This window comes from Geotrypetes seraphini, chromosome 6, assembly GCF_902459505.1.
Source record: "Geotrypetes seraphini chromosome 6, aGeoSer1.1, whole genome shotgun sequence".
In the NCBI taxonomy this organism is placed as follows: domain Eukaryota; kingdom Metazoa; phylum Chordata; class Amphibia; order Gymnophiona; family Dermophiidae; genus Geotrypetes; species Geotrypetes seraphini.
Window position 1 is genome coordinate 40,399,934 of NC_047089.1, and position 16,538 is coordinate 40,416,471.

At 40.6% G+C, this 16,538-nt stretch overlaps 1 protein-coding gene across 6 annotated transcripts in view; it reads left to right on the plus strand.

Moving 5' to 3' along the window:
* Positions 1 to 16,212, plus strand: part of RNF17 (ring finger protein 17) — a 510,797-nt gene extending 494,585 nt beyond the window's left edge. For all 6 annotated transcript variants that reach the window (XM_033948471.1, XM_033948470.1, XM_033948472.1 and 3 more), the window contains 4 exons: positions 697 to 832; positions 10,188 to 10,377; positions 13,573 to 13,672; positions 15,907 to 16,212. In XM_033948471.1, the coding sequence (XP_033804362.1) occupies positions 697 to 832; positions 10,188 to 10,377; positions 13,573 to 13,671 (425 nt within the window). In that variant the 3' untranslated portion in view covers position 13,672; positions 15,907 to 16,212. The remainder of the gene's footprint in view (positions 1 to 696; positions 833 to 10,187; positions 10,378 to 13,572; positions 13,673 to 15,906) is intronic.
* The last annotated feature ends 326 nt before the right edge of the window (positions 16,213 to 16,538 follow it).

Sequence of the window (16,538 nt, forward strand, 5' to 3'; positions counted from 1 at the left end):
AGCCTTCCCTATGCCTGGCATAAGCCCTGGTGATCCAGTGGTGAGCCAGGACAAAGGGATCCCTCCTGCCTCCTATCTTGGTCAATTCTGACACATTCCACCTCCCTTCCACTTCCCAGGCTTTTAAGTAATCTACCTTTAAATCCCTGGTGGTCCAACAGTAAACTGGAGCAAGAGCGATCTTCCTACGCTCCTGCCCTGTGCAGAGACGCTATCTGAAATGGCTGCTGTGAGACTGCAGGAACTCGCAAGGTTGCCACGATTACTTGCAGCAGCCAGTTTCCTTTATACTTAATTGTCAGGCTGTAGTAGCACAGGAACAAAAGCTTATACCTGTCTAAGGCAGGAGTAAATTTAGAGGTATTGGGGCTGACCAATCATAAAAAGTTAGCTTTTAATGAAGCACCTGCTGTAGTGGCTGTATGCTGTTAACATTTAAGCTATACCATGTTTTTTATGGGGGAAGGGGTAATATAGAATGTCTACCAACTTAACTCCCATTTGTAGCAATTCCAGTTCATTAAAGTTTAAGCATCTGCTGCAGTTTTCCAAGTCCACAAGGATTTTGAAAATATTGACTTCTAAATTAGTAGAGCAATATACAGAGATACATAATAAGTATTGTAAAATATGCATTTGTTTCAGTATTCTTAGCTATTGCCTTAATTGTATTATAACATATATTTTTTATTACAGACATGCCCTGCCTTGCAACATATAATGATGATATATTGTATAGAGCAAAACTTATGTCGATTAAAAATTTTGATCCTGTTTGTATCTTGGTTCAGCATATTGACTTTGGATCAACAGAAACAGTACCATTGAGCAGGTATGATGATGATCTGCACTGATATGCATTTAACACACCTAATTGGATTCTGTTTAGACATCAGCATTGGGAAATGCATTTTCTCTATTTAAACTGTACACCATGATGCTTTGGGGTTAGTTTTTTTGTTTTTTTTTAAATTAATAACATTCTGTATACTTGTATTTATAATTAGTCACAATCATTTTCATACAGGCTCTTTTCTAAATGTATCCTAAACCACAAAAGAATCAATTTTTGTGAAATCTTCATTTATAAATTCAACTGATTTCATACAAACAATGAAATATTTTATACAATATTCAGTAGAATCTCATTTAACAGGTTTCAAATAACCAGCACACTCATCCAACCGACAAAAAAATTGTTGGCAAAAACAAATTGTCTCCCGTACTCCTAAGACAACATCCAAAGTGCTGCTCCTGACTCAATAACCTCCCTCCTGCCCCAGAGGCATCAGCAGCAGCCAGAAATCTCCCTCTGTCCAGCTTCTGAAGCATTGCGGCAGCCACCAATCTCCCTCCCTTCAGCTCCCGAAGCATCACGGCAGCCACCAATCTCCCTCCCTTCAGTTCCAGAAGCATCGTGGCAGCCACCAAATCTCCCTTCCTCCCTCCAGCTCTCGAAGCATCACGGCAGCCACCATTCTCCCACTCTCTCTCCTGCTCCCAAAGCATCGCAGTAGCCACCAATCTCCCTCTCTCCCTCCAGTTCCCAAAGCACCGCTGCAGCCACCAATCTCCCTCTCTCCCTCCAGCTCCTGAAGCAGTGCGGCAGCCACCAATCTCCCTTCCACTTTCCATTTCAGAAGCTGTAGAGCTGATCCTGATAACCCCCCTCACTCTCATCCAACGCTATAGCTGTAGCGTGGAGCGGTAAATGGCCTTGTCTCCGCAGTTAAGGGAGGGAACGCGCACGTCCCCCTCCTTCCTTCCTACCTACGTTTTGTCTCTTTCAATTTGACTACTCAGGGACACTCAGTATCTAAACGGTCTATTTCTTCGTGGATTGCTCATTGCATCTCCTTTTGCTATACTAGAGCTTCCCTGTCTCCTCCTGGCCAGATTGGAACACATCAAGTACGAGCAACAACTGCATCAATTGCAAACTTGAGATCAGTCCCAATTCAAGATATCTGCAAAGAAGCGATTTGGACACTTTACCAGATTGTCTTGTCCTGGCTTTCACATATCATAGTTATAACATCCGTCTCTGGTCAAGGAGTCAGCCTTTAAAAAGGCTCATTGTACCTGGACTTATGCCAGTACTCCTCCTGGAAGAAAAGGCAGAACGCTACATAAGTTTGGCCGGAGAGTGTTTCAGGGCTGTATGCTAGCAATCGGAATCCGGAACTATAATTTTGAAATAACATTCTATCTAAAGTCTCTCATACAAAGAAATGTCTCTTTATGACCAGTATATTCCATCAGAGCATCTCTCTCTTTAACATCTCATGTAAGATCTCCTGGAGACCTGGAAGTATATGGTATGGTCTACATTTACTTGATATTACTTCTTGCATCTCTGCAGTTTCTATAGCCATGGAAAGACAAGCCTGGCTGAGAATCTTGACGCTAATGTTTAAGACCATCTCTCCAATGTACTCTGTTTAGGGGATGATTTATTTAGAGACTGTATAGAGGAACCACACAGAAAATCAAGAAGCAAACTGACTGCATGACTACCTTGTCCTCATAATCTCGCCAGTCTCTGCAACCATGGAGATATCCCAACACCTCCAGAAGATCTACAGTACTTATTATACAAGGCAATGATATCGCCAACCTTCTGCACCTACTCAGTCGATGACTCAAAGGTGGCCTTAGCAACAGAGGCAGCAGAAGACCTCTGCGGTACCTCAGTACAGGCAACAGCAGTCTTTTTGACTTGCTTTTAGAGAGCATAGTCAGTATTTATTAAGCTTTGCCCAAACTCTTCCCATAGAAGATCAGCTCATCCATTACCATCAACGCTGGTCCTTAACATTGGATTATTGGGTCCTTCAAGTGATCAGGGATATGCCCTTCGTTTACAGAAGAAACTTCTGAGCCATCCTCCAAAAGAGTCTCATTTCAACATCCTGCAGAAGGCCCTCTTTCACCAGGAGCTCTCAGCCCTCATCCAGCTCAATGCCATAGAAAAAGTTCCCCTGCAGGAGAGGTTCTACTCTAAAGTATGTATTTCCTTATACCAAAAAAACCCAGAGTTCTTTGTCTAATACTGGACCTCCGAGCTCTCAACAAATACTTGGTGAAAGAAGTTTCGCATGGTCTCATTAGGAACCTTGTTAGCACTATGGATCAGAAACTGGTTGGCGGGTAGGAAACAGAGGGTAGGGGTGAAGGGCCACTACTCGGACTGGATGGGGGTCACGAGTGGTGTTCCGCAGGGCTCAGTGCTCGGGCCGCTGCTATTTAATATATTCATAAATGATCTAGAAACAGGCACGAAGTGTGAGATAATAAAATTTGCGGACGATACAAAACTATTTAGTGGAGCTGGGACTAAAGAGGAATGCGAAGAATTGCAAAGGGACTTGAACAAATTGGGGGAATGGGCGGCGAGATGGCAGATGAAGTTCAACGTTGAGAAATGTAAAGTATTGCATGTTGGAAACAGAAACCCGAGGTACAACTATACGATGGGAGGGATATTATTGAATGAGAGCAACCAAGAAAGGGACTTGGGGGTAATGGTGGACATGACAATGAAGCCGACGGCACAGTGCGCAACAGCCGCTAAGAAAGCAAATAGAATGCTAGGCATAATCAAGAAGGGTATTACAACAAGGACAAAAGAAGTTATCCTGCCATTGTATCGGGCGATGGTGCGCCCGCATCTGGAATACTGCGTCCAATATTGGTCTCCGTACCTTAGGAAGGATATGGCGTTACTCGAGAGGGTTCAGAGGAGAGCGACACGCTTGATAAAAGGGATGGAAAACCTTTCATACGCTGAGAGATTGGAGAAACTGGGTCTCTTTTCCCTGGAGAAGAGGAGACTTAGAGGGGATATGATAGAGACTTATAAGATCATGAAGGGCATAGAGAGAGTAGAGAAGGACAGATTCTTCAAACTTTCGAAAAATAAAAGAACAAGAGGACACTTGGAAAAGTTGAAAGGGGACAGATTTAAAACGAATGCTAGGAAGTTCTTCTTTACCCAACGAGTGGTGGACACCTGGAATGCGCTTCCAGAGGGAGTAATAGGGCAGAGTACAGTACAGGGGTTTAAGAAAGGATTGGACAATTTCCTGCTGGAAAAGGGGATAGAGGGGTATAAATAGATGATTACTGCACAGGTCCTGGACCTGTTGGGCCGCCGCGTGAGCGGACTGCTGGGCATGATGGACCTCAGGTCTGACCCAGCAGAGGCATTGCTTATGTTCTTATGTTCTTATGACTGGATCTGCTTTCTAGACCTCAGAGGCATACACTCATATTTCCATCCTATCTGCTCACAGAAAATACCTCTGCGTTCAAGTGGAAATGCACTATTTGCCTCTTTGCGGATGATATCAAAATCTGCAAAATAGTAGACATCTCAGATGGTGTGAATAAATGAAGAAAGACCTAGCAAAGCTTGAAGAATGGTCTGAAATTTGGCAGCTAAAATTTAATGCTAAGAAATGCAAGGTCATGCATTTAGACTGCAAAAATCCAAGGGAACGGTACAGTTTAGGGGGATGAAGGAACTTATGTGCACGACAGAAGAGCTGGACTTGGGTGTGATTGTATGTGATGATCTTAAGGTGGCCAAACAGGTTGAAAAGGTGACGGTGAAAGCTAGAAGGATGCTGAGTGCATAGCAAGAGGTATGGCCAGTAGGAAAAAAGAAGTATTGATGCCCCTGTATAAGACACTGGTGAGACTTCATTTAGAATATTGGGTATAATTCTGGAAATCACACCTTCAAAAAGATATAAAAAGGATGGAGTTGGTCCAGAGGAAGACTACTAAAATGGTGCGTGGGTTTCATCTTAAGGCGTATAGGGACAGACTTTAGAGGAAAGGTGGTAGAGGAGAGATATGATAGAGATGTTTAAATACCTTACCTACGTGGTGTAAATGTGCATGAGTCAAGTCTTTCATTTGAAAGGAAGCTCTAGAATGAGAGGGCATAGGATGAACTTAAGAGGTGATAGGCTTAGGAGTAACCTAAGGAAATAATTTTTTGCAGAAAGGGTGGTAGGTGTATGGAACAGTCTCCCAGAGGAAGTGTTGGAGACAGAGACTGTGTCTGTGTCTGAATTTAAGAAGGCATGGGATAGGCACGCGGAGAAAGGGGAAGAGATAATTGTAATTGCAGATAGGTAGACTAGATGAGCCATTTGGCCTTTTTCTGCCTCTGTTTCTATAACAACATGTAGAAGCTGGCAGTTTAAGGTAACTGCATTAGAGTGCTGCCAGTGAGTAACTAATTTGCTCCATTACTCACTAATTCTATTTTACTTTATCGTTTCTTGAGATACTAGTCTCATTTAGTATGAGCAATGATTAAATAATTCTAATGATAATAAACAAATTAACCAACGTTTGGTTTCAGCCTTTCAGGAGCAGGGAAATTGAAACAGAAGAGTCGCTTTTATGGTACCTGGATCACATTCACGTATTGGTGTTGATGGCAGCTACAATAAAGGTAGTCCTGCAAAAATGTTGTCTTAATTGTTGGTCAGTCTAATCATACAACTATAAGTGTTGACACCTTGGATGTGGGGAGGCAAGGAGGAGTGTATCTTGATGGCTCTAACTTCAAAATCTTCTCAAAGGTATATCTCTGGAACTTTCAGATTGACTTTTTATAATTACAGAGGCCAGCCTTTTTAGTTGGTGAGTACTTTGCCAGGAACAGATAGCTCAGGGAACATTGTTCTTAATGGAAGCAACATAATTTTTTGTTGAAGCTTCTTTTTGTCTGCTGATCCAATCTTCTATTCTGAGTATTTTGGATTATTGTAACATTGTATATTTAGGGGCTTATAAGAAAATACTCAAAAAATTGAGACATTTTGGATTAAAAAAATGGGAGCACATTACTCCTTTTTATCAAAAACTTGCCGGTAGAGTCGAGTCCTGTTTAAGTTCTCTTGCATCTTTTATATAGCAGTCTTCGGGATGTTACCAGACTTATCTCACTCCTCACTTTTCCTTGAGTCGCTCCAACAAGAGTACACGTAGGATTAACCTATTTAATTATCCCTCTTTAAAATCTTCTCATTATAAGAAGTTCTTTGAGAGAACTTTCCCATTCCAGGCTGCTAAACTGAATACGTGGCTTGAAAACACTGTGTTAGATCTAGGCTGCTTCTTATTTTGATTTTAGAAAACTTAGACACACCTGTTCAATAGGCTGATATCTTAATGCGTTTCATTTTTAAATTACCTATATCTCTAATTGATGTATTTCAATTTTAGCTGCTTGTTTTTACCTTTGTTATTTTATCTACATTGTATGTATTAACTTCCCTGTTGTGAACTGCTTCGAACCTCTGGTATAGTGGTATATAAAAATAAAATTATTGTTATTATTAGTGGATAAACCATCTGGAGCTCAGAGCAGCTTGCAAGGTGTTACAAAGGAAGTGATGTATGAGACCTACCGTATATACTCTAATATAAGTCAATCCGAATATAAGTCGAGACCTCAATTTTCCCCCCAAAAAAGGAAAAATGGTTGACTCGAATATAAACTGAGATTAGAATCTTGGGTGATCCTGATGAGCCAGTCTACAAAGACTAGACCTCCTTGCTATGCCCATTATTAATAATAGAATACCGTAATACAGGATCTGAGTGATTCCTGCTTCAATTGTCTGAAATGCTTCTTGGATGTGACAAGGCTTTACAGAAGAACCAATAAAACTTCAGAATGAGTACAAGAATGATCTTTCACCCCCCCCCCCTCCCCACACACACACACACACACACTGCCCTGAAATACAAGAATGACAACCCACCCACCCATTGCCCTGAAACCCTTACCGGTACATCAACTTCAGAGTACAAGAATGAACACCCTCCAGTAGTTAGCAGGTTCAATGAGACCACACAGGGAAAATAATTTATCTGCAATAAACCTCTTAGACATTAATCACCTAATAAACAACAGCTTTACCTTTCAATACTGAAGAAATTATCGAGGCCTCCTTATGCTGATCGTGTGCGGGGCCCTGAGCATCTGCGCATGCCCAAGGCATGGCGATTCCCACTCTCTCCGAGAACAGCTGCTCCCCCACCGGAGTCACTGACCTCCATGTACAGAGTCACTGACGACTGTGCTCACCCCCCCCCCCCCAGAGCCATTGACATCCATACATCATTGGCGATCTGCTCTATGCTGAGCTAGTGTGGGGATGGTATACTGTTAACCAACACCAGTCAATCCACTCAAATAAATTAGTCTTCAGACCCTCAGAAATGCCACCATCCACTCCATTGTAGTTTCAATAGTGGTTGGATTTACACATTAGATCCTCACCGGGTCACTTATAATCTATTGTGAAGATAGAACTTTGCTCTGACTATTTTGCCAACAATCTTTTTATAAAGCTAATACTTAGCTGAGGTGGTGCATTCAAAGGGATCTATCACCAACATGTTTCACCCTATACTGGATTTCATCAGGACTCCGATCCCTCTAAGTTTGAATTGGTTACCCACAACGCGACCACTCATGAGTTTGAGTTACAGGTCTTGTGTAAAGATCCTTTCTGAGAAGCAGGAGTTATGATTTGGACAGTTATATCTTTCCTTCCTAAAGTGGTCTTGCCATTTTACTTGAGTCAGTTTCTCAATTTTCTTTAAAATCAAGGAATGTATCTTTGACTTTGGCATTTTATGTCTTATTAAAAGAATGCTGGGTCCTGATGTGCCTCTTAAAGGTTTCAAATGTTTTTCAGAAATAAGTTTTGTGAGGCTTCTGAGGCCACCATTTTCAGATAGCTCAAAGAAATAATTTCTTCTGCTTATATCCTTGTAAAAGAGTTTGCTCCCCAAGGTTTAAGAAACTCTACAAGAAGTATTGCCCACTCTTGAGTGATGCTCCATGAGGGGTTTCCAAAAGAAATTTGCAAAACAGTCACTTGGTTCTCTCTACATACTTTTTCTGAGGGTTGATGTAGCTGTATACCATTTCCTCTGAAGCTAAGATATTTCAAGCAGGGGTTGCAAAATCCTGCCGATCTTGAATATTTCTTAGCTACATCCCACAGGTTCTTGTCTGGTGGATATGATAAGAAAGGAAAAATTATTTCTTACCTGTTCAGTTTCTTTCCATACAATAAAATATAAAAAATTTATTTTCCGTTCCCAAAGGCATTGGTACTGATTACAATAAAAAGATAATGACCAAATATCCTGAACAGACGGCCAATTTTGGGCAGGCCCAGAGTGGGCAGACATCTCTCTCTCCCTCCCTCCCTTCCCACCCCCAGCTCATGCAGAAATTTCTCCCTCCCTTCCCACCTCCCAGCCCGTGTACCATTTCTCCAGGCTGCCTGTGTACCATTTCTTTAGGCCACCAGTTATGGTTTCTACATACTGCCAGCAGCTGACCCAGAAGCCTTTCCTTTGACTCAAAATACAAATGCGTCAAGAGGGAAGGTTTTCAGGTCAGCTGCCAGCAGCTTGTAGTTACTGGGTGGAAGGGCCAGGCCTGCTCATGGCTACACCCCTTTTATGGAACTTAATATAAGATGGCTCAGTCCTGAGCACCACTGGAAGAGTATTCCAGAATTTTATTGCCTGATATGAAAAATACGCCATCAGATAGTTTTAAAAATGAACCTTGTAAATTGAAGGAAACTGAAGCAGTATTTCTTTGAAGAAGCGATTGATCTTCATCAGTTCTAAGGCAAGTAGATATGAAGCAGCCATCCCATGAATTATTTGGAAAACCATTGTACCCAAATTGAACTTACACCAATTCCATATTGGTAGCCAATAAAGCCTAATTAAGAGTGGACTAGATCTAACATATCTCTTAGAACCAAATATAAATCTGGCCACTATGTTCTGTAATAGTTTGAGGCAATCCAGTTACAACATGCAGAAATTACAATAGTCAAGGGATGATAATTTTATAGCCTGCACTAAGTGGTATATAAATAAATAATAGAATTATCAGGTGGAGAATAGAAGAATAATGCCTAATTCATTTCATTTTTTTTTTTTCAATCTACAAAATGCCACCTGAAGTAATTTATTTGTCTTCTCATTGATAATCATATGTACAGGGTAACACCTAGGATCCATAATGAATCCTGAAGTATGAAATCTTCCCCTTGAACAGTAATCACAGAAGATCGTAGAAACAGTTATAGGCCCAAACCACATAAGTTTAGTTTTTGCAGTATTCAATTTCCTTCTCCTCATTCTCACTTCTGCATTAAGTTAAAGCTTTCCTGAATTTGAGGGCCTGCAAATGCAAACTTTTCAAACAGAATCAGGATTATAATATCTACATAAGTAAAATAACCAATTTCTTTCTTATGCAGGCACTCCTCGCTCCCCAAATGTGGCCATCACTAAATTAAAAAGAACTGGTGAAAGGGTAGAACCCTAAGAAAACCTGTAGTCCATTCTCCAGCTCCTAGATATTAATTTATTCCCTTTAACAGAGTCCTACCAAACCTGTCTAATTCCCTCTTTTTTTCATTGCTCTGTTTCCATATTTGCTTTTTTTCTTTACTGCTCTGTTTCCATTTTGGTTTTTTTCTTGCTGTTTATGCTTTTAAAAAAAACATGGTTATCTAAGAATGAAGAAGACTTTCTAGAGAGGAGTTCTGAGGGTAGTCAACATTGCTTTGTTGTTAAAATAACAGAGATCAGTGCTGCAGGGTATCTTTATAGAGCAGAGCTCACATGTTCTGTCTGTCTGCTGGTCAACTGACACAAACCATAGGTTTTGGACTGGTCTGGTGAGATTCAAGGAAAGAAAATACGCAAGTAAGAAATAATTTTTCCATTATGAACAGAGTAACCTGATTATAAATGGATTGCATCCTCCTATCCTTTTCCTCCCTTCCTTAGTTGCTTCAAAAATAATGCCTAATAAAATAACCCCAGTTGGAGAAGGGATCTGTTTTAACAGCATAATTTTACAATTTATCAGAAATGTATATAAATTAAGCACAAATTTATGGTTTCTCTTGAACAAAATATGAAGCAGAATTTGTTGTAGCTTCTTGGTATAGTGTACATGTATAATAATGCATTTTTGAACTTTGGGGCAAACACTTTGCTGGGAAAAATTTAAGTGCAATATCATTTCACTAGAGAATGTCAAAGAATTTTACATCTATAATTGTAGTACCATGTTCCTATATGTTAAACGTAATGCATTTATTATATATTAGATTATTCCAGATACCTGCCAATCTTGTGCAGTATCCTGCTCGTGTAATAAGGGTTAAACTAGCTGGCTTTAAACCACATCTTGATGATGGAGAAAATGAGAGACTTCCTTACAGCCCTGAATGGAGCTTGGAAGCTATGTGGGAAATGATGGACTTGGTTCAAGGGAAACAGCTTCATGCTTCCACACTGGTATGTTTCTTATACACAGTAGTAAAATTCTTAGCATAGTTTGAGTCTTATAAAAGTGAGAAGTGGGGTCATATGATAAAAATCTTAGGAGACTGTGAGAAGCTTCTGTCTCCTCTCAGCTATTCATTTTTTTATAGTCTAATATTGTTATTGATGAGCACATCAAAGGAACTAAATTATTTTTATTTTCTTTGAATCATCCTGAAGTCTCCTAGTCTCCACACACCCCTTTTCTTGTATAATTATCCACCTTGACTGTATGATGTAGAAAAGTAATAAAACTTATCCCAGGACAAGCAGGCACATATGGGTGACATCCACGGAGCCCCGATACGGACAGCCTCGCAAGCATACTTGCTTGTAGAAACTTCAGAAGTTTCGAGTCAGCCGCACTGCACATGCGCAAGTGCCTTCTCGCCCAGCACAAGTCGAGTCTCTTCAGTTCTCAGTTTTCCGCGGAGCCGAGAAGTCCGTCTTTGACGCTCTACGCTGAACTTAGTTCGCTTCATGCCTTCTTTCACCGTGGTTTGTGTTCTTTTTAGTCGCGAATCGCTGTGTTATTTTCTTTATTTTCTATTTTTTTTAAAAAAGAGAAACTTTTTTTCTTCATCCAACTGGCGGGACAGGCTGCTCGGCCACAGCCTGTGGACTTCGATTTCGTATCAGCTATTTTCCCTCCTATGTCCCGGCCAACAATGGGCTTCAAGAAGTGTAGCCAGTGCCAGCGTGCAATTTCTCTCATGGACCCACATCACTGATGCCTCAAGTGCCTCGGATCTGACCATTGTACGAAGTCGTATGAGAGCTGTGCTATTCTTCAACCTCGAGCCCTTAAACGTTGTCGAATTTTGGTGGAGAAACTCTTCAGGATGGACTCTTCAGTCACACCCTCGACTTCGAGTGTTGCTTCGGTCCCATCGTCCACTGAGGGTCCTCCTGTTTCCACGACTCCGACCTCGAGTCTCATCAAACCTCTTCCTCGTTTGGAGCATCTTTGACCTCGAGTACACCTGTTTTATCGTCCCCTGAGCTCTACTCAGGTCAGATAACTAAGCAAAAGGTTCTGGAGATGGTTCTCAAGCTCTCCAAGACCTCCAAGTTGAAGCACATCTCCACTGCCACCTTGGAGCCTTTAGCCTCTACATGTGGTCCAGTTTCAGACTCGGATCCACAATTGCAGGCTTCTGGTGTCCTTGTATGATGAAAGTTGGCAAAGGTGACCTCTCAACAATCCAGCTGCTTGGTTCCCATAGCTTGGTTCAGAGACAGGGAGCAAATGTTTTGGTACCAAGCTCTTTCATCTCGTTACACCCACATGAGCAGGGCTCCTTGCTCATTATAAAGGTTTTATGGCTTTCCAGGGTGCCTGGCATATGAAGTCATACAGCACTGATAACAGTTCAGCAGAACCTTGGAGGTATATCTTCCCAGCAGGGAATGGAAACAAGAACATCATTGTTAGCATTGCAAAGGCTGCAGATGTTTACAGACAGCAAGGTACAGGCTGGGCCTGGCTATGGGAAAATATAGGTCTGTAGTGTCCAGCATACACAAGTGAGAATATAGGTCTGTAGTGTCCAGTTGAATTATCTGTATGTCCAGGTTATCCAATGTCAAATCCTTCCTCCACTAGAGAGTTTGGGCTGCCCCATCAGGTTTTCCTTCTGTACGCGAGCTGGAAGGAGTGTTTCTGATCTCTGTTTATTTCTTTATTTTTTCAGTCTTGCAAAATTTTTTTTTTTTTTACAGCTTTCAGTGTGCAGAGCATGTAGTCCAGTGGGGGCAAGGAAGGAAGATGGCAGTTCCTTTCCTCTTTACCCTGCCGGATGGTTGGAATTTGAAGTTGCTGGGATCCTTATGGGGCTGACGGTCAGGACTGGGAGAGAGGTGGGAGGGACTTCAGACAGCAAGGGCGAGACACATGGTCTGGCGGGTTGAGGAGAGAAGGTGGCAGCTTCGTGCCTCCTTTTCCTCCTAACCTACTAAGGAAGTTATAAGTTGTTGAAAATGTGAGAGTTGGATAGGAAAACAAGACTTGCTGATGAAGAAGTCGCTGTCAAAAAGCAGTGATAGTGTGTAGAAGATGAAGATATTATGGATGTCAGGGAGTATCGAGCCACTCAACGCCATAGCTGAGTGTTACTTTCTAGGGAACAATCCCATTCTCTGATTCAATCAATGTGGACTAATTAGCTGTGTTGGTAATGTCAGCTGCAGGTGCTGGCAAGAAGTATTCATAGGGGAGGATCGTATCATGTGGTAATCAGAACCAGGTTGGAGAAGAGGGAGTAATTGGAGAATGAATTTGAGGTATCCAGGAGGGGAACTTTGGAGACCTGACAAATCTCTTTATGATGGTTTCAGCTAAATAACAGTCGGGATCCATACAAGTGCAGGTGAATTGCACATGTCCAGTCATACCTGAATATTCAGTACCAGCTCCTGGACAATTGCTCAAGTTAAATATCCAAGTCTAATTTAGCTAGCAATGGTTGGCCTAAAAAAAAACAACAACCCAAAGCAAAACACTGCACTGTCTGCTGCCAGTTGAATATTGGATAATGCTGTATCTCTTTGTTTTTCTCTGGATATTAAAGATTTCAAACAGTATAGAATACTGGATATTGTGTTTGATTAAACCCAACATAGGCACTACATTAAACTATCTGTTTTGGGGAAATGTTTTTCACCATCAGTTTACTATGCAAAGAAGTGATCAGCTTAATGCCTCAATCTGATAGCAAATTTCTCCAAACTCTCATAGATACCACACACCAAAATCACACAATGTAGTGTTTAGAAGTGGGCAGTCCAAAATTTTGTCATGTTGCTTCCAAGAATGTTTGTGTTTTTTCAGGGAAAGGGAGGGTTGTAATTATTTTTTGTCACAAGAACAATGTCATTCAAAGTGTGCACTTGAGATTTTCTTTTTATGCTCATTTTTGTTTACCAATGACATGAAATATGAGAACTGTTAACATTTCCTAGGTACTTTTCAAAATGAGTACACATTCCTAGTTGGTTTTAACATACACACTTTACAGATGGTAAGTATGCATACGAAAACAAATACAACAAAAAATGTTCAAACGTATAGTGCTAAAGAGGATAAATGTTTTCTGAGTAACTTATTGGCTTGGTTTGGTTATCAGCTTTTGAAAATTGTTTATTTAAAGAAAATTGATTAATTTTTAGACTCGTTCACCTGAGCCCACAATATTTTTATATGAAGATGAAAGATATCTTGTTCACTTGCCATTGGTAGAAAAGGGGTTAGCAGAATTGGATGACTGAAGTAAGTATGCAGATTATTTTTCTTGTATCCCTTCTGACCTAATTTGTGATCTTCCTTCCTTTTTCCTTACTACTTTTTTCCAAAACAAGAATAAATAGCATACGGTAATATAAAATGCTTATTATTTTGCAAGATTTTCTATTCACTGTAAGAACCGATACTTGGGAAACCAGTAGTATGTTCACACTTCAGTTCTACAGAAGCTCAGCATTTTATGTTTTGACCTTTCTTGAGAAGGATAGAGAACAATTTTAAGTAATTTATTCACATTTATTAATAAAATACTAATACCAGTTTAACAGTTAATTTTACATCTTTGTGTCCATGTCACATCTATCATTTTTTCTTTATCAACAATGAATAATCAGTGATAGTTTACATTTTATTTTGCTTTATAGAATACTTTTCTCAAATTATTGTGCTTTCTTTTTGGGGGAGCGGGGAGGAAAAAGCATCAGTCATTAAAATGTTAGTAAATTGCATCAAGAAAGAAACTTGAAGTGATCCAATTTAAACGTAGGGTGCTAGATACCCAAAGTCTGCAGCAGCAAAATGTCCATTCTCAAAGTACATCCCCTCAATTTTTTATTGTTTTTTATTTTTTAAATCGTGTATCTGTACGTCCAGACATTTGATCGTCCAGACAGCCACTACATCTATCTTTATATATTCTCAACCAAATATTTGTCTAAGTCCCAAATGCCCAGAACCAGACCTTTTGGACAAGGGAGTAGCCAGCATTGTGAAGGACTGGCTACCCAAACATGGCAAAAGAGCACCTTAGGGGCATTGCTGTGAACTTCACAAAAAGGTGCCACATAAACATTTCACTAGAACTCCCTTAGAGGTTATGGTGAGCCTCCCAAAACACCCCTAAAACCCACTATACCCACCTGTACAACCCCAATAGCTCTTATGGCTGCAGGTGCCACCTAAATGGCAGTACAGTAGGGATTTGGGGGGGCTCACATTTTCCACCATGAATGTAGTGGTTAGAGTAGCTTATGGGCCTGGGTCCTCCTCTTTATGGTTCACTAGCCCACTCCCCAGACTACTTAAGACATGTCTGTCAATCTCTACTAGGCTTTCCTATGCCAGGTGCTGATATTCCGGAGGTAAGTATGTATGTTTTTATTCTTTGGGGAGGGGGGTGACAGGCTCAGTGAACATGGGGGGAGTGTGGGAGGGTCTCTTCTTTGTCCCTGAAGTGGTTATCTGGTTACTTTGGATACCTTTTGGGCACTTATACCTGCCTTTACATTGTCTAACTTACAATGTATAAGTTTCATCTAGGCCAGTGTTTCTCAACACACAGTACGCATACCCTTAGGGGTACGCAGCCTGGCCGCCATGGAGGATATGCCTGTCTGTAGAAGTCTCCAGGGATCTTGCCTTCCTGCCTGCCCACCCGTCCCGCTCCTCCCGAAGCCAACCCAGTTCTTGTTCAAGCTCCACTCGCTCCTTCAGTAGCACTCCTTGCAGGGATGGCACAGGCAGCGATTTCCACACTGCATGTATCTGACCTGGAAACCTTCTGTCCAACATCAGAATTGACGTCAGAGGGAAGGCTTAGGTCAGCCACGTGCAGTGTGTGAATCGCTGCCTTAGCAATTCATTCGTACACAACCATTAGGTAACAATCTCATCTGTATAATTTTGTAAGGATGTTGATCTTTGTGAAAGGGATAATTACTAATGAGTAATAACGGCTTCCTTGGACAGTCAAATGGTGCACACTCCTCACTCACCTTTTGGGGGGGAGTTGTCCATTGCCTTAACTATCTGAAAAGAATGTATTTATTTTCTTTTAAATTTTAAAACTTGACAGTGGTTTTTAAACCTGTCCTGGGTGACCCCCAGCCAGCTGGGTTTTCAAGATATCCCTAATGAATATGCACAAGTGAGATATGCCTATAAAGTAGGTAAACATGCAAATTTCTCTTATGCATATTCATTAGCGATACCTTGAAAATTCAATTAGCTGGGGTCCTCCAGGACAAGTTTAAGAAACACTAACTAGAGTATGATGGCTTATGTGACCTATACAGATTCTATGCAGGTAAGCAGCAGCCTCTTAACAACAAAACATTGAAAAACATATCTGTAAAACCATATGCAATTCATGAATTATTATATCTAGTGTCTACTGTTGTGAGAAATTTGCTATTAAATTTGTTATATAAATTATAAGTAGTAATAGAAAGTAATATTAACACATTGCTTTTTGTTTACAGGTGTATGCAGGCCATCTTTGAAGAACACATGTTCTGAGGCAAAAATTTAACTATTTCATCATTGTTTGCTTTCACTAAGTTCCTTGTTTAATTTGTACAGGCTAAAAACAAATGTTGTATAGCAAATGCTATCAGAGGTGAATTTTTGTTTACATGCCAATTTGGATCAACATACAACAAAATGTTAAAAATGTGTGCTTTGATTTTGTTCTAATTCAAATGTCATACACTGTTAAATGAGCTTCATTTGAATTTCTTCAATACTGTATTCAGTTGCTCTATTGAAAATAAATGGGGTTTTGTCTTTAAGGAGCCTAAACTTAAAAATTAAATAAATACTAATCCTGGTACACACCACACTCCAAAGGCATTAATCTCAGTATACTATTACCCACAGGTATTTTTGCACTTGTAAAATAAGCTATTGTAAAAGCAGAGTTACTTACCGTGACAGGCGTTATCCAGGGACAGCAGGGAGATATTCTCATATGTGGGTGATATCATCCATAGAGCCCCAGTACAGACAGGTTTTAAAAGTGCATCACCACTTTTAAGAACTTGAGAGAGTTTGCAAACTGCCCGCACCATGCATGTGTGAGTGCCTTCATGCCTCAGTTCTATAAGCAAGCTAA